General features: G+C 41.7%; 3 protein-coding genes across 16 annotated transcripts in view; 1 reads left to right on the top strand and 2 right to left on the bottom strand.

Moving 5' to 3' along the window:
• Positions 1–27,463, top strand: part of ubxn11 (UBX domain protein 11) — a 187,688-nt gene that overhangs the window by 87,475 nt on the left and 72,750 nt on the right. For 2 of the 11 annotated variants that reach the window (XM_059954703.1, XM_059954701.1), the window contains one exon: positions 13,836–13,898. In XM_059954703.1, coding sequence (XP_059810686.1) covers positions 13,836–13,898 — 63 coding nt within the window. Of the gene's footprint in view, positions 1–674; positions 2,409–13,835; positions 15,710–15,825; positions 19,223–27,463 lie in introns of those variants that run through there. The other 9 variants (XM_059954700.1, XM_059954699.1, XR_009508715.1 and 6 more) reach the window with 9 other exon arrangements.
• Positions 8,053–19,379, bottom strand: LOC132383563 (SH3 domain-binding glutamic acid-rich-like protein 3). The gene is made up of 3 exons (XM_059954705.1): positions 19,230–19,379; positions 11,271–11,438; positions 8,053–9,308 (listed from the first exon to the last, which is right to left on the bottom strand). The coding sequence occupies exons 1-3, from the start codon at positions 19,347–19,349 to the stop codon at positions 9,243–9,245; spliced, it is 354 nt and encodes a 117-aa protein (XP_059810688.1). The 5' UTR covers positions 19,350–19,379; the 3' UTR covers positions 8,053–9,242.
• The window catches only part of cep85 (centrosomal protein 85), a 132,714-nt gene continuing 126,474 nt past the window's right edge, over positions 21,224–27,463 (bottom strand). For 3 of the 4 annotated variants that reach the window (XM_059954688.1, XM_059954690.1, XM_059954689.1), the window contains one exon: positions 21,224–23,364. In XM_059954688.1, the coding sequence (XP_059810671.1) occupies positions 23,201–23,364 (164 nt within the window). In that variant the 3' untranslated portion in view covers positions 21,224–23,200. The remainder of the gene's footprint in view (positions 23,365–27,463) is intronic. The other variant, XR_009508713.1, reaches the window with a different exon arrangement.

Genomic DNA, 27,463 nt, shown 5'->3' with positions numbered 1-27,463 from the left:
TCCACCTTGAGGGTAGCTTTATTGTGGCACAAGAGGAGGCTATGAACTGACATGTTGAGTTGGAATTAAAATGTTTGGCTGCTGGGGAAGTTCTTACTTTTGGCGGATGGAGTGCAGGTGCTTGAGACTTTTAAACCTAAAATCAATTGGATGGGTAGAGTGACTTTACTATTTTTATAGCTGTAGAGACATAGAGCACAGAAAAGGCCATTCAGCCCATCTTGTTAAAACCAACCATCTACTCTAATCCCATGCAACAACTTTTAGTCCACAGCCTTCTGTGCCCTGGTTATTCAAGTATTTATCCATAACCATCCTAAATGTGGTGCCTCCATTACCTGTCAGATTGTGTATTCCAGACTATAACCATCCTCTCAAAGATGCTTCCCAGATCTTCCTTCCACCTTTCACCCCCTTGCCTTCTAACATTCAGCACCTCTGACATGAGATAAAGATTCCTGTTATGTAGGCTGACTGTGTTCTTCATTATTTTGTCTACCTCAGTCAGGTCCAGCCTCTCCTGAGAATTGAAAAGTTCCATCCCAAAGTCATTCTGTTGAATCTTCCTTGCACCTCCCTGGTGCATTTGCGTGCTCAATGAGTTTGAATGCTGATAAGTTTCTATTCAGTGTGCTAGAATTTGAAGATTCTACCTGGCGATTGATATTTTGTAGGGGAGAGCAGCAGTCTGATTACGACATCATCAGTACCTTCCCCCAGAAAGTCTACAGTGACCAGAGCAAGACGCTGATGGAGTATGGGCTGGTACCAAATGCTGCACTCATCCTGCGACCACAAAGATTCCAGATCCTCACCCAACAGCAAGAAACAGTCAGGAATAACTTCTGGGAATGAAGTCCTCTTGTCTAGACAAGGATGATTTAATTCCTTAAAACAAAATCAAGCTGGTAAAAGAAGCCAGCATTCTACCCACAAATACTGAGTGGAGATCATAGTAACTCAATCCAGTGTGTGTGGCTAAGGAGAATCTCCAAAGTATATTATCAGAAGTCAACTGTGAATTATTGGTACATTATTATTTCCCAGTGCAGAGATTTACCAGCCATCAAGAGCAATGTTAGATATCCAATCTAGCCAATCACTTGATTATCTGCTTTGGTAATTCCCTGATGATACTATCGGGCATTGGCCCACGTGAAGATCCCTTACTTCCCCATCCCCATCAAAAATGTACAGAATACAGATTGCTAACTTACCAAAATCCTCAACCTGCCTAACCTGGTGGGAAGCAGTCCACCTCCAGGCAGTTTGAGTGTTCTGATCCTCACCTTAAACCTAGCAATGGACTCATCCCTCACTGACTGCCTGCAATTCCTCTTTAAATTCAGGAGATGTCAGACAGCATATGCTGAAATAAATTTTGTTTGGTCTTTAACTGTGACTAAAATACATACAATGGATACTGTCCTATTTTGTAAAAGCAATAAATAACCATAAATGAAATGATGATTGAAGAAGTGTTTAGTAACAGCTGGGAAAGTTCACTCAGTAAGTTCTCAAAAAACTTCTCATTTTATCCCGACACTGTCTGTAAGGAGTTTGTACATTCTCTCCGTGACTGTGTGGATCTCCTCAGGGTGCTCTGGTTTCCTCTCACAGTACCGGTTGGTAGGTTAATCAGTCATTTGTAAGTTGTCCCATGATTAGGCGAGGGTTAAATCTGGATTTTCTGGTGGCATGGCTCGAAGGGCTGGAGAGCCTATTCCAATAAAAAAATAACAGAATTCAATCCAATTGTGGCAGGTCAGAGGACAGATCCAGAGGAAAATATATATTTAAATAAGAATAGAAGATGCCAGGATTCTGCAGAACCATATTTTAATGAGGGATCTTTGACGTGAAAAATTTTTCTTTTTGCTGCCTGACTTGCCTGGATCTTCTGTTTTTAATTCAGTTTTGCAGCATCTGCAGCTGAATCTGTTCCTTTGTTATTTCTGGGCCTCACTGTGCTGGGCATACCTGGTTCAGATGTTAAAGATGAACTTGCAAAACTTCATGCCAATCAAACAGGTCCTGAAGTCAAAAGATTCTCACAACGTCACATGGTGAGGTGTGTGAACCAGATCTAATCTCAGATGGCAAAACCAATACCTTGTTTCTCTGACAAAGCAGTGTTACAGTGAGCTGGAGCAATGAACACTTATTGGTCAGCAGACAACCAATCCCAGGCTTCCTTTCACTGATCGGTCGTTGTTCTCTATCAACATCTTGAATGTTCTTGGATAATCATGCTTTGAGATGTACTGTTCAGTTTTGAGTTTTGAAATTTTCCAGCTGCCAGGTTTTGCTGAATAAGAGTTTATTTTGTGTTCTGGCTTTATTCCATCTCCTGGCTTTGGGTCTCAACAGTTTTTATTGGTGAGCAAACACAGCAATAGGAAACAAAACTATGGAAAATTAAATAATCAAAAATGGATTTTTAAAAAAAAATCAATTAAAGTAATTTTAAATAATTAAACTAATTACAAGCATAAGTAATTTAAAGAACTGAAACCCCACCTGTCTCCATTGTAAAATATATGGACTGGTGGCTCCATATTATCAAAAGTCATCAAGGGGTTTGGTGAGAGTTGTGGTGTGAGTAGATTCTGCCATGGAGCTAGAGGATCAACACAATCACGTTGAATGTTGGAGCAGGCTGAAAGGGCTGAATGGCCTTTTTCTATTAATGTGGAGAGCTAACTTAAAGCAACACTGCATGTCTTAAGGTGGAGTAAGGACTTCTAGAATTACAGGTTGGGTCCTTCAATTCCAGGACCATTAATAAGCTACTGGAACCATTTACAATACTGATGGTTTCCCATGGACAAGTGATTCTGCAGATGCTGGAAATCCTGGTTTCACTCAAGATACACTGTGATGCTTTGTGGGTAACTCACAACATTTCTAGATTTTACTTCTTTTCAACTGCTATTACTATGACCTGCAACCTGTAATTTCCCTTTAGGTAACATAGTTTTGAACCATCTTGCAATTTTATGATAAATTATGATGTAACGCCACCCCCATCAACCATCAGGCCTTGACTAAAAGGAGATAACTACACTTAGCTTCACTTGCCCCATTGTTGAAATGTTTCCACAACCTATCACTTTCAGGGACTCTATCTCATGTTCTCATCATTTATTATTATTTATTAATATTTGCATTTGTGCAGTTTGTTGTCATTTGCACTCTGGTAGATCTTCCATTGATACTCTTACAGTTACTATTGCATAGATTTGCCCACAGGAAAATGAATCTCAGGGTTGTATATGGTAACATACATGCACACTGATAATAACATTTCCTTTGAAGTTCAAGCTTCATGATCTCCATGGTCGGAAAAGAGAAAGGAGAGAATGACTCTAAGCCAGACTGGAGTGCAAAACTTCCTCTGCCTGGTATCTATTTAGCAAATGTGCAGTCATTGGAGAACAAGATTGAGGACCTAAGGGTGAGAATACTGCATCAGAGGGAAATGAGGGATTGTGGTATTTTTTATTTCATGGAGACTTGGCTCACTCTGGAAAAGTGAGATACAGCAGTCAGACTTGAGGGCTTCTCAATCCACCAGAGTGAATGGCCTTCCAATTTGAAGAGGACCAAATGTGTTTCATGATGAGCTCTTCATGGTGCTCATTTGTAGCAGTCTTGTTGAACTCGTGTTCTCCCACCCTGGAACATCTAATGATTAAGTATTGTCTGCTCTCCTCCATGATACTGACCAGCTTAGGTAGCACCAAATGCAACACTCAATGTATTGAGTGCTGTAATTAGCAAACAAGAAACAGCCTTTCAAGTCATTGCTGAGGACTTCAATCTAACTTGCTTGAAGAAATCTCTGCCCAATTACTAAAAACGTATCACCTGCCGCAGCAGGGATCCAACACACTTCCCCCACTGCTCCACCATCATAAGGAATGTCTACTGTTATGTCCCTAGAATGTATTTCAAGAAACCTGATCATCTCACTGTCCTCTTTCTACCCGCATACAGAGGCTGAAGAGCAAGAAATAAAGAGAACAAAAAGCTGGTCATGGGAGGCAGAGGTTATGGGACTGCTTCGAGTCAATGGACTAGAGCATAATCAAGGACTCATCAGAGAATCTGACCAAATACAACTTTATGAAGTTGGTCATGGACTAGAGCGTCCCCACAAAATCATTTGGAGTCTTCCCCAACCAGAAGCTCTAGATGAACCAAGAGATCTACTGTCTGCTGAGGGCCAAATCAGGGGTGTTCAGGTTTGGTGACCAAGCAAAATACAATAGGTCCAGGTACAATATCCGGAAAGCCATCTCACATGTGAAGTGGCAATTCCAGTCCAAATTTGAATCCCAGAAGGATGCTTGATAGCTGTGGCAGGGTTTGAATGTTAATCACCTCCTTCAAAATAAATCCAAGCAACATGTGTGACAACACGGTTTTGCTCCTTAATGAGCTCAATGCCTTCTATGCTCACTTTGACCGAGAAAAACATGGAGACAACTTCACGAATTCCCACAGTCCCTGATGGCCCTTCAACCTATTGCTTTGATGGTCTGAGGTACCTACCTGTTTTAAGCAGGCTTCAATTATAACAGTGCCTAAGAAGACTGTGGTAACCTGCCCCAATGACTAGTGTCCGGTGGCACTCCCGTTCACCTTGATGAACTACTTTTAAGAGGTTGGTGATGAAGCATGAGGAGCAACTTGGACCTGCATCAAGTTGCCTAGCATCACAACAGGTCCACAGCAGATGCCATTTCATTGGTTTTTCACTCAACCCTGGAACATCTAGACAGTGAAGGTGCATAAATCAGGATGCTCTTCATTGACTTTAGCTCTACATTCAAATCTATTATCCCTCACAACTAATCAATAAGCTCCAGGACCTAGGCTTCTATACCTCCTTGTCCAACTGGATCCTTGATTTCCTCCCTTGTAAACTCCAGTCTATTCACACTGACATCAACATCACTTCCCCAATCACCATTGCACCGGTGCACTACAAGGCTGTGTTCTTAGCCCCCTGCTCTAGGCACTTTATACTTATAACTATGAAACTAAAGTCATATGCTCTAATGCCATAGCTGAGTTTCCAAACTACATCACTGCTGTTGACCAAATCAAAGGTGGTGACAGATCAGCATATAGCGGGGAAACTGAGTGAGACATTGTTGTGACACCACTCTGCCAGATTTTTCAATGTCAGCAAAACCAATGAGATGATTATTGACTCCACAGGGAAGAAACTGGTGGTTCATGAGCCAGTCCTCACCAGGGGATCAGAGGTGAAAAGGGTCCATAACTTTAAATTCCTGTGCAGTATATTAGAGGTTCTGTAAGTGCCATTACAAAGAAGGCACAGCAGCACCTTGAATTTCCTGGAAATTTCTACACTATTCTTGATTGATGCAACTGTAACAAAACCCAGTTTCCCTCGGGAACAATAAAGTACGTCTGTCTGTTAAGATTTGGCATGTCATCTAAAATTTTAACAAACTTGTGTAGATGTGCAGTGATGAGTAAAGTGACCAATTGTATCACGGCTTGGTATGGGAACACCAATGCTCTTGAACAGCACACCCAAAAGAAGTATTGGATACAGGTAAAGCCCTTCATCGAGCACTGTCACTGGAAAGCAGCATCCATCGTCGAGGATCCCACCATCCAGGTTATGCTCTCTTCTCACTGTTGCCATCAGGAACGTGGTACAGGAGCCTCAGAACCCACACCACCAAGTTCAGGAGCCATTGTTACCTCTCAACCACCAGGCTCTTAAACTAGAGGGTATAACTTCTCTCAGCTTCACACACCCCATCACTGAACTGTTCCCACAACCTACAGACTCACTTTCAAGGACATTTCACCTCACGTTCTCAATATTTATTGCTTATTTAAAGTATTTATTATTTTTTGTCTTGTTTTGTTTTTATTTACAGTTTGTTATCTTTTGCTCTCTGGTTGTTTTCTCCATCTTTGCTGTATATGGTTTTTCATTGTTTGTATTTATTCTGAATGCCTGCAAGAAAATTAATCTCAGGAAAGTATATGGTGACATATATGTAATTCGCTACTGAATTTACTTTGAACCTTAACCTTGAGCATGTTGGAGCGCCTCAGATGGTAGGGATGCATCTATAACAGGATTTAAACAGTCGAAGTTTCGGCCCAGACCCTTCATAAAGACTGCACTTGCCAACTTCCTCTTGCACATTTTGTCACGCTCACTGCAGACGGAGCCCCGGGTGGGAACAGTGCATACTTGAGCAACACACACAAAATGCTAGAGGAACTCAGCAGGGCAGGCAGCATCTACGGAGCGGGGTAAACAGTCGACGTTTCAAGCCGAGACCCTTCATTTGAACTGCACTCTTCCACCCTGGCGCCAATATCAGAAGAAAAATATTAAATAAAAACGGAAACATGGTAAGCTGGCAGCAGGTCGATCAGCATCTATGAAGGGAGGAATGAGCATCTTTCTCGGTTCTTACGAAGGGGTTGACCTGAAATGCTAACACGGTTCCTCAGATGACGCCTGATCTGCCAACTGCTTTGCACCATATTCTGTATCTGTTCAAGAGCTTATAGATTCTAACCAACTCTATCCTGCTGCTAGTCTGATTTATAAACAGTGCTAGAAGCACAAACTTTCGTCCACAGGAGATCCGGGTTGTAAACCAAACGATAGATTTAAACTTTACGTGTGCTGATTAACGAGTCCCCATCCCCGTACTGAACAGATTAGCTTACGGACGTCGGAGCTTTGCGGGCACACGCCCTTACACCGCAGCTGCTTCACGTCCTCGCACTGCGGCCAGCAAGTTAAAACAAAACACTCAAGGGACAAACTTTCTCTGCTGATGCCGCATCTGGGTCACAAAAGCACGCTGGTTTCTGCCGTTCCCGTTTCTGTACGCTGCACAGACAGCAAAACAAATACTGTCATTAACCCTTTATCCATTTACGAACCGCTTGCATCATTGGAGAGGTGCCGTGTAAATTATCTGCCAGCTTTGAGTTACCGGAGAAACATAAATGCGTGCTGTAGATCGGCAGATACATTTCCCTCAGCTCATGAATTTGTGTGTTGCTCAACTCCCCAAAAGATCACTTCTTTCGTACTTTATTTTACATTGAACAGTTGGCCTACTGACCAAACGGGACACGCGCCAAATATCTGGCTTTAATTTTGAAAGAATTGCTTATACATATATAAAAAAACATTCTGCCCAGAAAGAGAAGCAATGCTTCCACTCCCCACGCTGATCTTTTTCCTCTTCCCGCCTGCTAATTACTTCCCCGGGACCCCTCTTCCTCCTAATGTCCACTTCACTCTGCCAGCAGATTCCTTCTTTTCCAGCCCTTGACCTTTCCCACCTGGCTTCACCTCTCACCTTCCAAGCTAGCCTCCTTCTCCCGCCTTTTTATTTTTGTCTCTTGCCCCCTTCCTTCTCACTCCTGATGTAAGTTTTTGGCCTGAAACTTGACTGTGTACTTTTCCATAGCTGCTACCTGGCCTGCTGAGTTCCTCCAGCATTGTGTGCACGCTACCAGTTTTCTGAAAGTGGCGTGGCCACCTAATCGCATGCCCAGTGGCTACACCGGCCTCAACCCGTGTGCTACATTATCCCACCCACGGCTGGTTTCCAGAGCAGCAGTCAGATCTCCAATTTGGCAAGGGACACCTGCTGCAAAAAGCCAATTCTTGTGGGCTTTTGCATGCAATGTATTCAGCTTGACAATAAATTTGAACTTGACTTCACTTTCCTCCTGGCAGAAAGGATCCCTTTCCTTCCAGCCACTGGGACACAGGCAGGAAATAAAACCTTAAACTAGACCCACCTCCCTACCTTGAGTCCACTCACTCCTTTGACTTTGCAGGTTGTAGTAGGGTCAAATTCAGTGGTGATGACGTTTGTCAACCCATCTGCTCCCGTGGACCAAGTGGTGGCACCTTTCAACTCTCGTCCTTTCCCTCACAAGTCCAAACCCCACCGAGTTCCGCGCGGTTCCTTTCAGAAGGCAAACACTCAAAGAATGGGAGGGAAATACAGCCAGACACAGTTGGAGAATTCAAAACATTTCATATCTTCCTGGAAGACATTATTTAATATTTTGGCAGAAAACCTACTTGGTCCAGGTTGGAATAGCGAAAAGGAGAGAGCTGTGAAGAGGAGATAAAAGAGAAAATAGAGCCAAGGAAAAAGAACAAGGGTGTGAGCACATAGGCCTTGCAATGGATGTGAAGCGTTTCTGTAACAGCTGCTGTGCATCCTTGCAGACATTCCCTTAATAATTGCAAACTTGTTTCTCAGAGCATCGGAGAGGCTGCAGCAGGGAGTGGAATCTTCGCAGTCTGTGGGTGTAAAATGCAGAGCCTTCTCCTGGGACACAACTGACAGAACAGGATGCCAAACCCAATGGACAAGAGTACTTGCACCAGCTGGAGGGGTGGAGGGTCTATCAGCACACCAGAGCAAAGGTTATTCCAATGACCCATTACCTCACAAACTCGACCGAAAATAAGCCACCTTTCCAAATTCCACTGACTCCTGCAAACTCGTTATCACAGGAAGAGTTTTGAGTCTCAATGACATAACGTCCCAGGGATTACAATAAACAATAGACATTTAAGAATGAGCACATGGAGCAGCCTCAATAAAGTTTATTTACTGAGGCACACCCCACTACTACAAAAAAACATCTTTCCACTAGCTTATGACCCTCCAGCCAAGGATTGCACATACCTTTCTTACTCCCCAGCCAAGAACATTACTTTTCATCAGCAACTGCCCCCATCTCAGGTTTGCTCCCAGTCCCAAACACCAGTTCAGGACTCAGACTGTGTCCTATTCACTCACCCTCCCATCCCAAATGCCTGGAGAGAGGGAGCTGAATTTCACAATTGGTCCTCTTCCAAATCCCAGCTGCTCTCTCTCCCCCCTAGATAGTGAGTCACTCAACACCCACCCCATTTAATTTTGCATCGTACCCCTTACCCTGAAGGAATGGCAAGTTGTTAATGCAGCTGTGGAGTAACTAGGCTTAACTCATTAGTAGTTGAAGAATAACTATGGAATGCAGAATTGGCAACATGCTTCCAATGAAGGAGCAAACGGTGAGCAAGCATGGAGCCGTTACTGTTTATGGGTGGTTCTAAAACCGCTGGATGATTGGGATTGCACATGGGGTGTGAGAGTTGTATCAGGGTTGGCTCTGCACTCTGCTCTTCGTCAATCTGGCGCGGAGGGAATTTAGTCAAGCTTCAGAAACTTCCGCACATCACTTGTCTCCACAGCTTCCACAAAATCTTCATAACCCTGGAGGGGAGCAAGAGTCCATTGATTAAATGTGGTCCTCCGTCTCAGGCTGGGAATAGATTACCACATCACCCATTCGTACACACCCCCCACCCCACTCCAATTTCCAACTCCTCTCCCCAAATAATTTCCTGGCCTGCTTTTCTCCACCTCCCAACACTAAGTAATCTTAATGTCCAGCATAGTTCCATCCCCTTTCGATGACTCATGCTCTCACCCCCCCACCAATTCTCCAGAAATTCCTTGAACTCTCTGACCATCAGATTCCAAAGCCTTCTTATTCCAACTTTTGCTCATTACTGTCTTGATTGTTCCAGCATTGTCGTATGAGCCATGACTCAGATTAACTCTCTACACTGTTCTGCCCCCTGAGCAACCCATTTCTCAAGAATTAAGAAGCTCTTTGCAACAACTCTGGAAAAACAACTATTTTTTCATCCTTTATTAGCCTGGGTAAGAGTTTGTCTGAAAACATACTTATAAGACGTATCACTAGAATTAGGCTATTTGGCCCACTGAGTTTGCTCCACCATTTCATCATGGCTAATCCACTACCCTCTCAATGTTCCATCCTGCTACCTTCTCCTGTATCCTTTCATACCAGGTGACTTCAGACCTTTCAGTTTCCCCAAGCACCTTCTCTCTAGTAATAGCAACTGCACTCACTTCTGCCCCATGACACTCTCGAACTTCCAGCATATTGCTAGTGCCTCCAATGGTGAAGACTGATGCAAAATACCTATTTAGTTCATCCGCCATTACTACCTCTCCAGCATCATTTTCCAGTGGTTCAGTATCTACTCTTGGCTTTCTTTTACTTTTTTTTACATATATGAAGAAATTTTTGGTGTCCTCTTTGATATTATTGACTAGCTTATCTCCATATTTCATCATTTCCTTCCTACGGCATTTTAGGTTGCCTTATGTTGGTTTTTAAAAATTTCCCAATTGTCTAACCCCACTAATTTTTACTCCATTATATGCCCTTTGTTTTTATGTTGACTGTGACTTTCCTTGTCAACTGCAGATGTGTCATCTTTCCTTTAGAATACTACTACTACTTTGGGATGTATCTATCCTGTATACACGTTCACCACCTCACACCCACATCTGAACTTACCCTGTAATAAATGTTCCATGCAAATTATACTTAAAGAAACCCACTACAGAGACTTCTGATCACCACTCCAACCTCTGTAGCCCACTTAATTCTGCCCTCTGCACACCAGCCCTGCTGTTCACCTCTATTTCTATACACAAACACACCCGACTCCCTGCTCCCCACATAAACGTACCAGACACTATCCACCAAGGCTTCTAAATGTCTTTTCTCCTGCACTCCAAACAGCCCCAAAACCCCACTCCCCTCCATCCACATACACCCCCCCAATCTCCATCCCAATGCAAATGACCCACTTCAAAATATTCATATCGACATCCAGGGGAACACCTGCAACTCTGTTAGTCACTGGGCTCGCTGAGGAAACCTGATGAGGTTTCCTCTTTCCAGAGACACAGCCCAACTTAAAGTTTCTAAAGAAGTTTTAATCTTAGATTTCCCACATCTGCAGTTTTCTTTTGAATTTTCAGCCAATGAGATTTATTGAACTCCACCCAAAGAATCAGCTCCGAAGGGAGTAAATTTATTTATTGAGATTCAGCATGGAATAGTTCTTTTGAACCATGCCACCCAGCAACATCCCCCCACCCCCCGCCAATTTAATCCTAGCTAAATCACAGGACAATTTACAATGAGCAATTAACCAAACAACTGGTATGTCTTTGGACTGTGGGAGGAAACTGGAACACCCGGAGGAAACTCGCGCAGTCACGGGGAGAACGTACAAACTCCTTACAGGCAGGCAGCAGTGGGAGAAAGACCCTTATGTCAGGGTTCTGGGGACTGGTGATTGACAGCGGAGCCAACTGTGCCATCCAGCACCCCACAGACCCCAGCCTTACCCCACAATGTTGGTCCCCATTGAAGATCTGAGGAGGCAGAGCGCTGGGGTTTCCTGACTTGCTCCTCATTTCCTCCTTCAAAGAGTTATTCTGTGCAATGTCAATCATTTCATACTGGATGCCTTTACTGTCCAAGACACGTGCCACCTCGGACTGCTGGGATTTCACCTGCAATCGATTGAGCAAAGTAACAACAAAATATCAATCATCATAGTGCTCTCCTCTCCCCACAACCCCCACCCCACTGTTGGCAGCTGGCAAATCCTGTAAGATTTCACTTCAGTAAAACGTCATACATGGATGATAGAAAAATGGAGGGCTACGTGGGAGGAAAGCAGATCAATTTTGGAGTAGGTTATGAGGCTGGCACAGCATCATGGGCTGAAGGGCCTGTACTGTTCTTCAATTCTCCAACAGTAGCTTGTCATCTCACTCCAACTCCCTCTCCCCCCCAAGAATCCCCCAGAACCACAGTACTATGTAAAAGCTTTAGGCACATATATATAGCTAGGGTACCTATGAGTTTTACACAGAACTTATTTGTCAATATAGATTGGAGAGCGAGTTTGTAATCTGGCAAGAGCAAAGAATGTTGGGAATGGCGAGGGACGAGCAGGTGTCAGGGGTGGAAGGTGGCACAGGTGTAGACACACCCAGCCCTGAGACACTAGGCAAGGTCACTGTTGGATTCTCAACAATTGGTTTATTGATCATTACAGAATGACTCTCTGGTGCTTTCTGCTCCCTTCCACATTTCCTACCACGATTCCCTGCTCCCTGCCTAAGACCTTTTCCACAATACTGTAGTAATTTCATCCTTCTCCATGCATATGCTGGTGTTCCCTCATATCCTGTTCTCCACAACATCCCATCCTTGGATCTGTTTGCTTCCCAGCTCCTAAATAAAACCGTCCAACCCTTTCAATCCCTTTTTGCCTCCAAGCCCATCATCACTGAACCTGCTCTCCGACTAACTTTGTTCCTTCCCCATTCCTTCACAACAACTGGGTACAGGACTCTTGTTCCTTTTGGTTTTGGTCAGATTCCCCTAATCAGCTGCTTTCTGCCTCAGTTCTCAAGGTTCCACTGACTTCTAGCTTTTCTCTAAAAGGATTGAACAAATGAAGCTGGGTGGAACCCTGGGTACAAATGTCCACCTTAAATCTCGCTGGATGGTCACAATCCCCAGCTGTCAGATTGATCTTAGGTGGCGGGAGTGCTGTATGTACTAACCAGAGAGACATACTGAGGAATGTGCAGAAGGGGGAACCACCTTAGCCCATGGTACATGAGCCCATCTACAAAAAACAAGCTTAGCTGATCATCTTCAGCTTTTTAAATATTATTGCATCAAACATCCGTGCTCAGTGAAAATTGAGAAAGAAGTAACAGAACCTGTAGAACCCATCTGGCTTGTGTCAAGCTGGAGATGTGGGGAGGGTGATCTGCAGTGACGCATTTAATGCAAATTTTAACTTCAGTGATTATTTATCTTTAATAAAATACTCAGGGTTACAAGGCCAATGAACTCAGCTAACTTAATACTTGGGTAAGCATCACACTGAAATGTCACGACATGTGCACATTTAATTCACAAAATTCCTACATGCTTCATACCTTCTTCCCATATTTTTAAGATAACATTCACTTATGCCTTTTCCCCCCTGTGGCTCCTAGATTCCATCATAAAATTGTTTGTTATATGCTATGTCATATGACGTAGGCATTCATGGTCTATCCATGACCATGACTGTTCTTGGCAAATGTTTCTACAGAAGCGGTTTGCTATTGCCTTCTTCTGGATAGTGTCTTTACAAGTCAGGCGACCCCAGCCATTATCAATACCCTTCTGAGATTGTCTGTCTGACGCCAGTGGTCGCATAATTATGACTTGCGATATGTAACTACTGCTCATACGACCATCCATCACCTGCTCCCATGGTTTCATGTGACCCTTATAGGGGGGGCCAAGCAGGTGCTACACCTTTGCCCAGGGGTGACCTGCAGGTTAGCAGAAAGGAGTGCTTACATCTCCTTTGGTAGAGACGCAGTTCCACCCTGCCACCCAACATAATTAAATGCAAGTTAAATACATTGATGTGGGGCTGAGAGCTTGTTTATACTAGTGCAGGTTAACAACAGTAGGCTTCCCTTGTTGCAACATTATTTAACACTGAATCAAAGAAACTTGAGCAGAAGGTGCTCAAGGACTGGTTTAGGTAGGGAAAGCCTCAACTTCAGATCCTTGGAAGCTGAAGGCATGGCTCTCATTGGTATGAGAGGCAGGCCAGAGTTAGAGCAGCAAAAATAGCTCAAAAAGTTATATGTGCAGTTAAAGTTGTGGAACTGGAGATGGGCAAGGATGTGCAACAAGGCTTCACTCATGGACAAGTTCAATGCCTTTTATGCTCGCTTTGTTCTTCACAAACTCCCACAGACCCTGACAGCCCTGTGAGAACATCCTTCAGGAGGGGGAGCCCACGGAAATCAGCTGGCCAGATGGGGTACTTGCCCGAGTACTAAAGACTGGAGTGTTCACTAATTATCTTTAACTTCTTGCTTCAGCAGTCTGAGGAATCCACCTACTTCAAGCAGGCTTCAATTATACCGGTGCCTAAGAAGAACATGGTAAGATGCCTAATGACTATCATCTAGTAGCACTGACATCCACGTGATTAAGTGCCTTGAGAAGGTTGTGATGAAATGTATCAACTCCTGCCTGAGCCCCGAGCCCCATCAGAAGGAGCTTTCTGCAGCAGAGTCAGAGTGGACATCATCAGTCTAAGTGCTGTCACAGATACAAGGTCCATAAAAGGTTCAAATGCTACTGAGTCTGTTAGTTGGAGTTCTGTAAGTGAGAGGGGTAAAGTGTGAATGGAGTATACTTTGAAGACAATAGATGTATATGAATATATTGGTTGGATTTTAATGACAATCCAAAAAAAAAACCTCATGATATTCTTCTGATTAAGATTCATAAATTGATTAAAAATCTAATCTGATGGGACTTCCAGTTTTCACAATCCAAATTATTCCTGGCCTGCAATTCCATCATAACAATACTCATCCAGGAAAGTGTTTTTCAGCTGGAGTTGAGGATATTAATTGGCAACAGATGTTGAGTGAACTCGGGTTTGGATGGGTCAGGAACAGTGTGTGGAAGGCTCAGCACGTCCTTGGCCAGAACTAATCTGTCTTATAAAGCAGCTTTGCCCATTCATTACGTCGGCTCCAGGAGGCCAGGAAACAGTCATGTCCAGAGTGGTTTTTGAGCTGAACCTGAGCTTTAGGTGTCAATTGGAGATCAGGCCTCCAAGAGACTACTTACCAGGAATATTTTCAACAGGCGTTGAGCAACATTATGGCATACATTGAAGTTATTTAAATGCTTCGTTTTAAATGAAAACCAAAGTATTTAATCTAAAAGCAAGTCTTCATAGGTTATTGTAAATACAATGACATCTATCCCAATGTTTCCAAAGGGCAGTTCCTGGATGAAATTCAAGTTCAGTTTATTGTCTTTCAACTCTACACATGTATCCTGCCAAATGAAACATATTCCAATGGACCAACACAGTACATATAACTCACACAGTAATATTAGCAAAAATAATTTAACAAATAATAAGGTGCATGCAGACAAAAAGGACAAACAATCCAACCATTAACTGGAGCCCGAGTGACTGCTGGGTCTGGACGTTCCCATGCACAGTTTGCTTTCAACACTATAGCTTCTCTATTAGTAAGGAGTTGGTGTTAGGATGAATGGCTGGTATGAATAATGCAAGCCTTTCAGCCACTTGAAGAGCCCACACAGCACTCACTCTCTACCACACTATGTCTTTGACTCTATAAGTAAGAACTACACATTTGGACTTGATGCCGCTGAGTCTGTGGCATGAAGCAAGTTTCATTCCTGCTGGCATCCTTTATTGTTTATATATTTGTTTGCAGTTTGCCAGAAGCTAAAGATGGGAAGGGATAGAAACAGAGGGATATCAGATGACCAAGAGGGTGAAAAAGATGTACATCACACCATTCATGCACAGCACCTGATGATAGCAATGCTTGCAAATCTGAACTGTGTTACATGGAAACAATTACTTGTTAATGACTGTCTTATTCATTGTAGCATTGTTTTATAAACTAGAGGGGCTAGCAAAGATTAAATGGGACGTGATGGACCACTATACGGGTTGTTTGAAAATAGGAATGGAAATGCACATAATTATAAGGCCTTCTGATAAAGAGGAATTGCTTCCAGTGCAAGATTCAGAAACAAAGTATACAGATTTAAGATAATTGTCAGATTAAAAACCAAATGGGAGACAAGATGTTGTAATGATCCTGCTGAATAGCCCAAAAGTGATAAAAGCAAAGTCAATACTATCATCTAGAAGGGAATTAAATAGAAAACTATTTGAGGGCTGTGGAAATAGGGTGCATAGGGTGCAGGGGGTGCATTGGAAAACATTTTCAGAGGGAGAGCTCAAGGTCAGGCTAAGTGTTTTTTTATATACCAGGATTGATTTTTCCATTTCTGATCTGTGCTTAGGATTCATGAATATTGCTCTTCATTTCTGCTCCTTATCGATTGAGTAGCAGTTCCTCAGGATAGCACTAAATCAGCATTGCCAAGAAATCCTAACCAGGAGAGATGATATTTTAACAAAGTTGAGATGCAACGTGACTCATGAAAGAAAGGCGACGGACACAATCTAAGCACAAGTAGCAATTCCACTTTTCTATGGTAAACCTATGTAGCTGACGTTTACATTGGTATAGATATTGAATGAATTAAGGTACAACACAGAAATGGATAATTTGACGCAGATGGTCCTTCCAGGCTATCACATGGGCCTACTCACACACTTTCCTCCTACCTCATACTCAGCAAGACTCTTCCTAACTTCCTCTAATCTGTAAGTTTGATATTCATACCACTCAACACGTAACTCAATTTCATTCAAATTTCCTGTTTAACGTTCATTACCACACATAAATGTTCTGTAATTCTCCCCACAAGAAATCACTACCCAGATTATTAGGGGTTGGAGGGGAATGAGATGGGAAGCAAGGAAATGGCGGATGAACTGATTAAGTATTTTGCATCAGTCTTCACTGCCGAAGACACTAGTAGTATGCCGGAAGTACAAGAATGTCAAGGGGCAGAAGTGAGTGCAGTTGTTATTACAAGGGAAATGGTGCTTGGGAAACTAAAAGGTCTTAAGGTAGATAAGTCACCTGAACCTGATGTACTACACCCCAGGGTTCTAAAATAGTTAGCTGAAGAGATTGTGGAGGAATCAGTAATGATCTTTCAATAATCAATAGAGTCTGGCATGGCTCCAGAGGACTGGAAAACTGCAAATGTCGCTCCACTATTCATGAAGGGAGGGAGGTAGAATAAAAGAAATTACAGGTGGGTTAGCCTGACCTCAGTGGTTGGAAGATGTTGAAGTAGATTGTTAAGGATATGGTTTTTGGTACTTGGAAGCACCTGACAAAATAAGCCAAAATCCCATGGTTTCCTTAAAGGAAAATCTTGCCTGACAAAACTGTTGGAATTCTTTGAAGTAACAAATAATGATAAAGGATAATCGGTGGATGTTGTGTACTTGGATCCTTAGAAGATGTCACACATGGGGCTACTAAACAAGACCTAGGGTATTATGGGAAAATACGAGCATGAATACTAGGATTGGCTGATTGGCAGGAAGCAAAAAGTAGGAATAGAGGGATCCTTTTCTGATCTGGTTGCCAGTGACTAGTGATGTTCCACAGGGGTCTGCATTGGGATTGATTCTTTTTATGTTGTATGTCAATGATTTGGATGATGAAATTGACGGCTTGGTGAGCAAGCTTAGGGATAATACGAAGATAGGTGGAGGGGCATGTAGTGTTAAAAAAGCAGAGAGGCTGCAGGTCTTAGATGAGGAGAATGGGCAAAAAGGTGCCAGATGGAATAGTGTCCAGAAGTGTCATGCACTTTGATAGAAGGAATAATTATTTTCTAAACAGGGAGAAAATTTAAAAATTTGAGGTGTAAAGGGATTTGGGAGTCCTCGCACAGGATTCCCTAAAGGATAATTTGCAGCAATTGATGACTTTGGTCCTGTATTTGCTGAAATTTAGAAGAATTGGGGTGGAATCTAACTGAAAACTATCAAATGTCGAAGAGTGGATGTAAAAAGGATACTTCCTTTGATGGGGGAGTCTAGTACCAGCGGGAACAACCTCAAAATAGAAGGACATAATTTACAACAGAGATGAAGAGGAATTTCTTAGCCAGAGGCAGGCAAATCTGCAGAATTCATTACCACAGGTGGCTATGGAAGCCAGCCATGATACAAAGGTGGAGCAAATTTGATTGGCCAAATGGCCTAATTCTGCTCCTATGTCTTATGGCATCTATACTAAGTGGACAATTACATAATGTTAATATTTTAGCTGTCTTTTAAAAAAGGAACCCTGACCTTTACAACCCTTTCTTGTGTCTTAACTTCATGTCTCTACTTACGTTTTGTATATTTGGCAGATTCAACCCTCATGTAATGTAACTAGAGATTTCAGTATGTTTTCGAAAGCTGAGATACATTGGAACTAAAATGGCAGGTCACGATCACCATTGTGCATACTGACTCGCACAAGATCCCAGCCATACAGCAAATTCTCATGCTTCCATGGTCTTACCTGTATCACAGGAGCCTTCTGCTCCCATTCAAATCTTACGCTCATCGATTTCCATTGTCGCATCACCAGCACAACCTTTCCTTTAGCAGTTTGGAGTCTCTAGCTCTCGAATTCCTTCACTATATTTTTCTGCTACTCCTGCACCATCCCCTCTTCCCATACACACAAAGTTCTCGTTTAAAACTTAACTGTTTGATCAAGATTTTTTAAAAAAATCATTCATCTAAATATTTCCTTAAGCGATTTGTTATCAAGTCTTGTTTTACACTGCATTAATGAGCCACGATTTTTAAAAGACATATTAAAGGCATGCACAGTAAAACTGCAAATATAGATATAAATTAGAGCTGAATGTGCACAACTTAATATTTTCAAAGATTGCTTTTAAACAGATGAAAACTAAATATTTTAAGTAGGCATAACCGCACTCATGATGACTATCACACTCACCGTTGATAAGACTGGGTCTACAAAATACATCTTGAAACAAAGGCTTTGCCAAACCTGGATTAATGTCAATTTCCTTCTCAATTTACTTATTAAACAGGAGTCCTTTTAACTGGACCGTGGAACAGTTTACAAAATTTACTTTAAAAAAAAACCTGAGCATCAAACCTGAAATCCAAATAAAGCGCATTAATAAACCTGATTAGTTCAAATTTACTCATCTTTCCAGGGAATTTGCATTTCATTTGCAGGTTTAGTCGACGTGTTATATTTGTAACAGAACAACCCTCAGTCTAATCCTCGCGATACATTTGTTGCACCAATTTTGTTTTCTTTCTGAGACGAGGGGAGATGGAGCAACGTCAAAGATTTTTTTTAAAAAGGCAAAGGAAGAACAAGTCATATATAAGTGCTGCAGACGGAGTTACAATGGTGGAACGGGAGACGGGAAGAATCGGATGTCAAGAGAACAGATGGTGTCTATATGAATGGAAGAGATTGGTGGGGTGGGGCGGCGTGGGGGCAAAACTCGCAGCTCAATTACAGTAAAGGGATTTCGAAAATTCTTTTGGTAAATGAGAGTGGCGACTGCTTTAATCAAACCAGACTACACAATAACTAAAGTGGTGCGGGATCTTGCTCGGTTACGGAAACCCGTTGCCCGGGGTTCCTTGGCCACTTTCTGCAGATCCTTCACCGGGTGTGTCACTTTCTCCATCCTCACCGTTCCTCCTAACAATAGTCATTTCAGCATCTTTACACCGCCATTGCTTCTTTCCATTCCTTCCTTCTCCGCTCCCCATTCTGCTGCACACTCACCTCCCTGGAGCCGGCAACGGTTGTGTAATACACTCTTATACTCATTTCGCTGCTGATACTCCGTCTCTCTCTCACATACACATCTACACAGGCACTAACTTCCAAGCGGAGCCTTGCCATGTGATTTATCACGGCCAATAGGAAAACCTTCCATTCATCGCGTCAGGAAGTTCAGGGACCGTCTTTAAATGGAAAAATAACAGTTCTTGTTAGTTTCAGTGATACTGCAATACCATATTTACATTCGTTGCTTCAACTTTCCATCTTCAATAAAAATACGAGGGTGTTTGCAGTATAAAGTAGTGTGTATGTGGGGGGACGGGACGGTGAACAATGGATCAGATCAAATATATATACTCAGTTAAATACCAATTGTTTTCTGGGTAAACATTTTACTTTGGGCATTCTGCCCATCAAACACCCACAGGCCTGATTAACCATGTGTTAGATAAGGGTAAAGCTTTCTGTACGCTCCACACTAAACACTGCCAGGTCAATTCAGGGACAAAGAAATATCTAATAAATTCTATTCAACATTTAAAAATCATTTCCAGTACACAAGTGCAAGGAGAACAAAGTAATTGTTACTCTGGATCCGATGCAGCACAAAACACACAAAAGATAAAAAAATACAATCATTATTTTAAAAATGCACAATAAATACATAAGATGCTGTAGTTTAAATGTATAGATTGATTGTACAGTATGTCCATAAAGTGACACCAGGCTACATAAGGTGACTGACGGGCAATAATAAGGTCGTGGTGGGTTATTGGGCAGAGGTTCATCAGCCTTACTGCTTGGGAAAAGTAACTGATTTTGAGTCTGGTGGTCTTGGTATGGATGCTACGTAGCCCTTTCCCTGATGGGAGTAAGTCAAACAGTCCATGAGCAAGGCATGTTTTAAAATTACCTGGAGCCGTTGGTTCTTTGTAATTGTTATCCAAGAGATTAGACAGCTCATTTGCATTTCTAAAATAAAGTACAATAAATATGGAACATCATGAAGAAGCAAATGACCTGGACTATTTACTCAAAAAGGTAAATATATTTCAGATTTTCAATATGTGCAGTTTTTTGATTTTAAAACACAATGTAAACCTGTTTCTATTCCTATAAATATTATGCTTTTTGGGTTATTTTGTCCTTGGTGTTTTGCTCTGTGAAATGTAGAGAGCTGCACATCAAACAATTGAACCCCACCTGATCTGCATCACACCATCTTGTATTCACAGTTATCTGTGCATGGTAACAGATCAACTGAATACTAAATGATTGTTCACCCCAGATTTCTGCAATGGACACAACTTTGCAACTGACTTCGTATGCACAGCCACCCAAACTCAGAACAGAATAGCTGAAACGCACAAGGAACTTCTCAAATTAACATTCTCAAATATAGCCTATACAGTACTAAATTAGGCTTGGTGTTCAATCGTGTCCTTATTTCATTAACTCTAGAGGCACTGTGAAAACTAATTTCCTTTTTCTGAAATTCATCTATAAATGGTTAGAATTTAATTTCTTCTCTCATTTTATGATGCAACACCTGCATCTTAGACAAGTATATTGTAGTTCTGATGACAATTACTTGAATTTACACAGTAAATGTGCATCAACATGCTTCACAAAGCACAATCAAAACAACATCACACCAAACTACAGAGTAGGGCACAAGCCATGTGCAAGAGGTATCCATGAGGCGTAAATTTGGGAGGGAGGAAAACATGCAGCACTCCGAATACAAATAAATCAAAAGTATTGTTGGGCAAGGAGTCAGTCAATTGGAAAGTGTAAAATGTGTCAACAAAATTAAGCCTTGGAAGAACTTGGCCCTCATCTTCTCTTGGGAAAAGACACCATTGAGGGCAACAGAAAGCAGCAAATTGGGAACTTAGGTTGAGTATATAATCTTGTTTCCATAAGGAATTTTGATACCTGAAATAATGTAAGCTAATGACAAATTCAAGTTACCACAGGTTCAGCCAGTAAAATATAAATTTTATTTGCAAATACAAACATAATGTATTAAATTTATAAATAACTCTTGGCATTATAAACATAGAAAAAGTTAAAATCAGTATAAACGGATGTGATTTCAAGGCAAAGGAGATGGTGTGAATTTGACTATCACAATTAAACCTGCATTTTATCAGATGAAATATCCCGAGCTATGGCTCAATTTGCAGGGCACTTTCCAGTTATATTAGACATAAATTATTCCCTACATCTTTGCATCTTTATATTTTTCAGTATGAAAAAACACAAAGTTTCATAGTCTGGTAGAAGTTCAGAAACAGTCTAATTTTGCATCAAATATTATACAAAGGAAAGCTTTTATTCACAGACCACTGGACAAAGTGAATCACTGATGGGACTTAGATAAATATAGCAAATCATTAATATTACGTTATTTACAGATGAGGCTTTTCAATCCACAAACGCAGGAAATGGACGGAAAACAAGCTTCTCTGTCCATATTTGACAGCAACACCCTGAGAAACTCGGACTGAAAATCTTTCAGTTTGTTACTATTAAAGCATTGCCCAAAGTAAGGATCTTCTACAGGTAACTGTTCAACAATGCTTCTTGATCAGACCCTAGGTTCACGTTATTCAAAGTTAAATACAAAATCATTTTTGTCACAGTTAACTCGAACAGAGTGCAGTTTCAAATGTGCATTTAACATACCCAGGGCCACTTCAATACACTCCACTTTTGAGATTTCAAGAAAGGCCTGAAAACTTAACAGTCCGCTTAATTCATTTATTCAACATTTTCCTGCATGTGAGGTTTTAGTTTTGATTGTGTAGTTGCAATTCAATTCTTAATGCTTCCAACTTGCATTTGGATCATCTGATAGATTCACAGTGGAAGGGAAAATCAGATTGGCATAAATCAACAGGAGGGGAGAAATCTGCACATGTATCAGTTCCCAGTGTGACAATGTCCATTTCTCGGTCTGGAAGAGGATTCATTTTGAGTGCAATATTTACCAATAAAAAACAGAACAAGATTTAAAATTAATAGAGATTAACTCTGCCGAGGTGGTGTGGACCAGAAGAATTACACACACACACATTCCTGTCCAATTACACCAAAGTAAACACATACCACCAGTAATGAGGCATAAAATTACAGAGAGATAGCAACAATATCACACAGTAATATCTGGGTGTAAAAACAGAAAATGCTTTAATAAATGTGTTTATTAATTACATTTCTTCCTCTGGACTGTGCTTTAATTTTTGCTGTTAAAAGTAACTCATTCCTTAAAAGCCTTCTCATCCAAAAGTTCATCAATATAAGGCTATATCTACTTCTAAATTTAGTCAACAAAATCTCTTCTCTTCCAAAACAGACTTGGCTGCTCACTGAGAAGTGTTCATCAATTCCCATCCTTAGAATTTTATTTTGACTACAAACTTGAAGTTTAGCTGACAGAAGTTCATTTGAACTGGAACTGGCATTAGAAATATTTATGAAACATTGCTGGAAATATGTTGGGCAGCAACTATGGAAAGGGAAAGAATCAACAATGTAGTGCTGACAAAGATTATTGATCTGTAACAGATGACATCTGACCAGATAACTTCCAACACTTTCGGGTTTCAGGCATCTGCAGTCTGATTCTCAAAGCTTCAGCTGCTTTGCAGGTTACCAGAAATATTGTTATTTTCATTTGGAAGAGGACGACAGTTCACAAGGCAGGTGAACATGCACTTTTCCTCTGCAGCGAGAATACAATCACAATGGTAGCATGCGAAAGAATGCTGCTGTCTAACACCCTAAAGGTGCAAGTTGCACAACTGTGATGACATCATCTCTGTTGCAAGTTACAAGAAAGTGCCAATGTAGCAAGCTTGTGAAATAGTTTCTTGAATTAACTTCAATGAAGGCATTTTTTTGGACAGATTTTAAGACCCAATGGAGTGGACCCACCCACCTTCCCAGCAACCAACTGCATACGTTCACTGTGTGATACAGTTGTCACCCATATCCTGAGCATATCGGTCGGATATCATTGTTCGCAACTCATCAATATCTCTGCCCAGCTGCCTCACTTCAGCCAGTTTCTTGGTCAGCTGCTCAACGCTTTGCCAGTCTCCTTCTTCTGCACTGGTGTAATGCATTGCTGAGGACAAAGAATTGAACACAAAATGAAGTCTACACTAGGAAAATATCATTTGCTCAATTTATGTAGAGATATCTCTAATGTCTTCATGGTTAATCCAGTCCCACTGAAACTGTATGTAATCACTGTGACCATCAATGCCATATTAAACCATACTGTTGTTTATAAATACTGCAATCAGAAAAGGGTAACGCCCTCACCATTTCCCAGCAATTGCTCAGTGACGACACTTCACTGCCAATTTTGTTCAGTAAATTCAGAACATGTAGAATGTATTGTCAGAGCCTACTCATTTCACAAAGTACTTGCCATAGACAGGTAGTGCCTAACAAATTGCATCTCGTCAATCTCTAAAGTTCCTGTTCTCAAAATACAATTAATTAAGTATTGTTATCAAACTCCATTTCATTCTCACACTACCAACAGCCATTATCGTTCTCTCCACAGTACAAAATCTGTCCCCTTTGCAAGTTTGGGGCACCGCGGTAGCATAGTGCTTAGTGTGACACTATTACAGCTTGGGGTATTGGAGTTCAATCCTGGTACCCTCTATAAGGAGTCTCTGTACGTCCTCCCTGTGGATCGTGTGGGTTTTCTCCAGGTCCTCCAGTTTCTTCCCACAGTCTAATGATGCATTAGACAATAGACAATAGGTGCAGAAGTAGACCATTCAGCCCTTCGAGCCTGCACGGCCATTTTGAGATCATGGCCGATCAATTACTATCAATACCCTGTTCCTGCCTTGTCTCCATATCCCTTGATTCCCCTATCCATAAGATACCTATCTAGCTCCTTCTTGAAAGCATCCAGAGAATTGGCCTCCACTACCTTCTGAGGCAGTGATTCCAGACCCCCACAATTCTCTGGGAGAAGAAGTTTTTCCTTAACTCTGTCCTAAATGACCTACCCCTTATTCTCAAACCATGCCCTCTGGTACTGGACTCTCCCAGCATCTGGAACATATTTCCTGCCTCTATCTTGTCCAATCCCTTAATAATCTTATATGTTTCAATCAGATCCCCTCTCAATCTCCTTAATTCCAGCGTGTACAAGCCCAGTCCCTCTAACCTCTCTGCGCAAGACAGTCCAGACATCCCAGGAATTAACCTTGTGAATCTACGCTGCACTTCCTCTACAGCCAGGATGTCCTTCCTTAACCCTGGAGACCAAAACTGTACACAATACTCCAGGTGTGGTCTCACCAGGGCTCTGTACAAATGCAAGAGGATTTCCTTGCTCTTGTACTCAATTCCCTTTGTAATAAAGGCCAACATTCCATTAGCCTTCTTCACTGACTGCTGCACTTGCTCATTCACCTTCAGTGACTGATGAACAAGGACTCCGAGATCTCTTTGTATTTCTCCCTTACTCAACTCTACACCGTTCAGATAATAATCTGCCTTCCTGTTCTTACTCCCAAAGTGGATAACCTCACACTCATTCACATTAAACGCCATCTGCCAAGTATCTGCCCACTCACCCAGCCTATCCAAGTCACCCTGAATTCTCCTAACATCCTCATCACATGTCACACTGCCACCCAGCTTAGTATCATCAGCAAATTTACTGTTATTTTTTATGCCTTCATCCAAATCGTTAACGCAAATGGTAAACAGCTGTGGTCCCAATACCAAGCCCTGTGGCACCCCACTAGTCACCACCTGCCATTCCGAGAAACACCCATTCACCGCTACCCTTTGCTTTCAATCTGCCAACCAGTTTTCTAACCATGTCAATGCCTTTCCCCCGATGCCCTGAGCTTTGATTTTACTCACCAATCTTCTAATGTGGGACCTTATCAAATGCCTTCTGAAAATCGAGGTACACTACATCCACTGGATCTCTCCCGTCTAACTTCCTGGTTACATCCTAGGTAGGTTAATTGGTCATTGTAAATTGCCCAATGATTAGGTTAGGGTTAAATCTGGGTGGCTGGGATTGGTGTAGCTCAAAGGACTGGAAAAAACTACTCTATGGCATAGCTCTAAAAAAAAGTAAAATTAAACTAACACTGAATCACAATCTTTCTGCTTGAACTTATCTGCCTTAACGGAAGAAAACTAATGGAAACAGCAACTTTAAGTAGGCATAGCTATCGCACATTTCTAAATATTTACCAAATTCAAAGTAAATTTATTATCCAAGTACATAAATATCACCATATACAGCCCTGAGATTCATTTTCTTGCAGGCATACTCAGTAAATTCATAATAGAATAATAACCATATTAGAATCAATTAACAATCACACCAGCTGGGCAAAACTAACATGCAAAAGACAAATTGTGGAAATATAAAAATAACTAAAAATAATAATAAATAAATAAAAATAAGCAATAAATACATGAGATGAAGAGTCCTTGAAAGTCAGTCATTTAGCTGTGGGAGAAGTTCAGTGATGAGGCAAGTGAATATGAGTGAAATTATCCTCTTTGGTTCAAGAGCCTGATGGATGAGGGGTAATAAGTTTTCCTGAACCTGGTGATGTGGTTGCTACTTCCCTGTGACAATGCTCCATGTAGATGTGCTCAATAGTCTGAGGGCTTTACCCGTGATGGCCTGGGCAATCTACTACTTTTTGTAAGATTTTTTGTTCGAGGGCTTGGTGTTTCCATACCAGGCCGTGATGCAACCAAATGAACAGGTTGTTAAGTTTTTCTCAACAATTCAAGTGAGCATTCTAATCACCTTTTTGAACCAATTGAAGATGACAATAAGCAATGCTTTGGGGTGCTCTATGAATGCTTTGTATACTGTAAAGAATATAATGGACCAATTAAAGCTGGACATATCCTGCTTCCCAGTCTTACCATTCATGTTCCTTGCACATACAAGCTGGACCAGCAGGTATCCAGCTCAGGTGCCTAAGGTTCTGGAGCTGGAGCATAGTGATGAACCTAAGTTGGAGAAAAGGTTGGAATAGAGCCTGACCATCTCTCAAAACCATCAGAACTTGTTGTGAATGTTGCTGATATTCACAATCATTTAAAACATCTGAAGTCTGAATTAAAAATTAAAATGAACCCATTAGGAATGATTTGGAAGGGAAGTCAAGGCACACGTATGGTACGTTTGCCTTCAATGGCCAACACACAAAGTATCTGTTGGATATCATATTACAATTGTCTGAAACATTCCTCCAAATGTAGTCCAACCAATATGTACAATATGATCTGATAGAGGTGTATAAGATGATGAGAGGCATTGATCGTGTGGATAGTCAGAGGCTTTTCCCCAGGGCTGAAATAGCTAACGCGAGGGGGCATAGTTTTAAGGTGCTTGGAAGTAGTACAGAGGAGATGTCAGAGGTAAGTTTTTTTAAATGCAGAGAGTGGTGAGTACGTGGAATGGGCTGCCAGCGACAGTGGTGGAGTGGGATACAATAGGGTCTTTTAAGATCGTAGATAGGAACATGGAGCTTAGAAAAATAGAGGGCTATGGGTAACCCTGGGTAATTTCTAAGGTCAGGACATGTTCGGCACAACTTTGCGGGCCAAAGGGCCTGTATTGTGCTGTAGGTTTTCTATGTTTCTATAGGTTTCTATTTTCTCTGGAGCTGAGGGATAACAGGATAAGACATAAAAATGATGAGAGCCATGATAAGGGGAATAGTCAGAGTTGGTTTATCATGGTAGCGGCGTCTAAAACTAGCAGGTACAGGTTCAAGGTGAGGGGGAAGAGGGTTAAAGATGATCTGAAGGGTAATAAAGGGTATAAAGGTAATAAGGTAGGGCTAAAGTGTCTGTACTTCAATGCAAGAAGCATCAGGAACAAAGGTCATGAACTGAGAGCTTGGATACATACATGGAATTATGATGCAGTGGCCATTACGGAGACTTGGCTGGCACCAGGGCAGGAATGGATTCTCAATATTCCTGGATTTCAGTGCTTTAAAAGGGATAGAGAGGGGGGGAAAGGGGAGGAGTGGTGGCATTATTGTTCAGGGATACTATTACAGCTGCAGAAAGGGTGGGTAATGTAGCAGGATCCTCTTTTGAGTCAGTATGAGTGGAAGTCAGGAACAGGAAGGGAGCAGTTACTCTACTGAGGGTATTCTATAGGCCCCCGGTAGCAGCAGAGATACTGAGGAGCAGATTGG

This window comes from Hypanus sabinus, chromosome 30 (assembly GCF_030144855.1).
Source record: "Hypanus sabinus isolate sHypSab1 chromosome 30, sHypSab1.hap1, whole genome shotgun sequence".
NCBI classification, from domain to species: Eukaryota; Metazoa; Chordata; class Chondrichthyes; order Myliobatiformes; family Dasyatidae; genus Hypanus; species Hypanus sabinus.
This window is presented reverse-complemented; position numbering and strand designations above follow the sequence as displayed.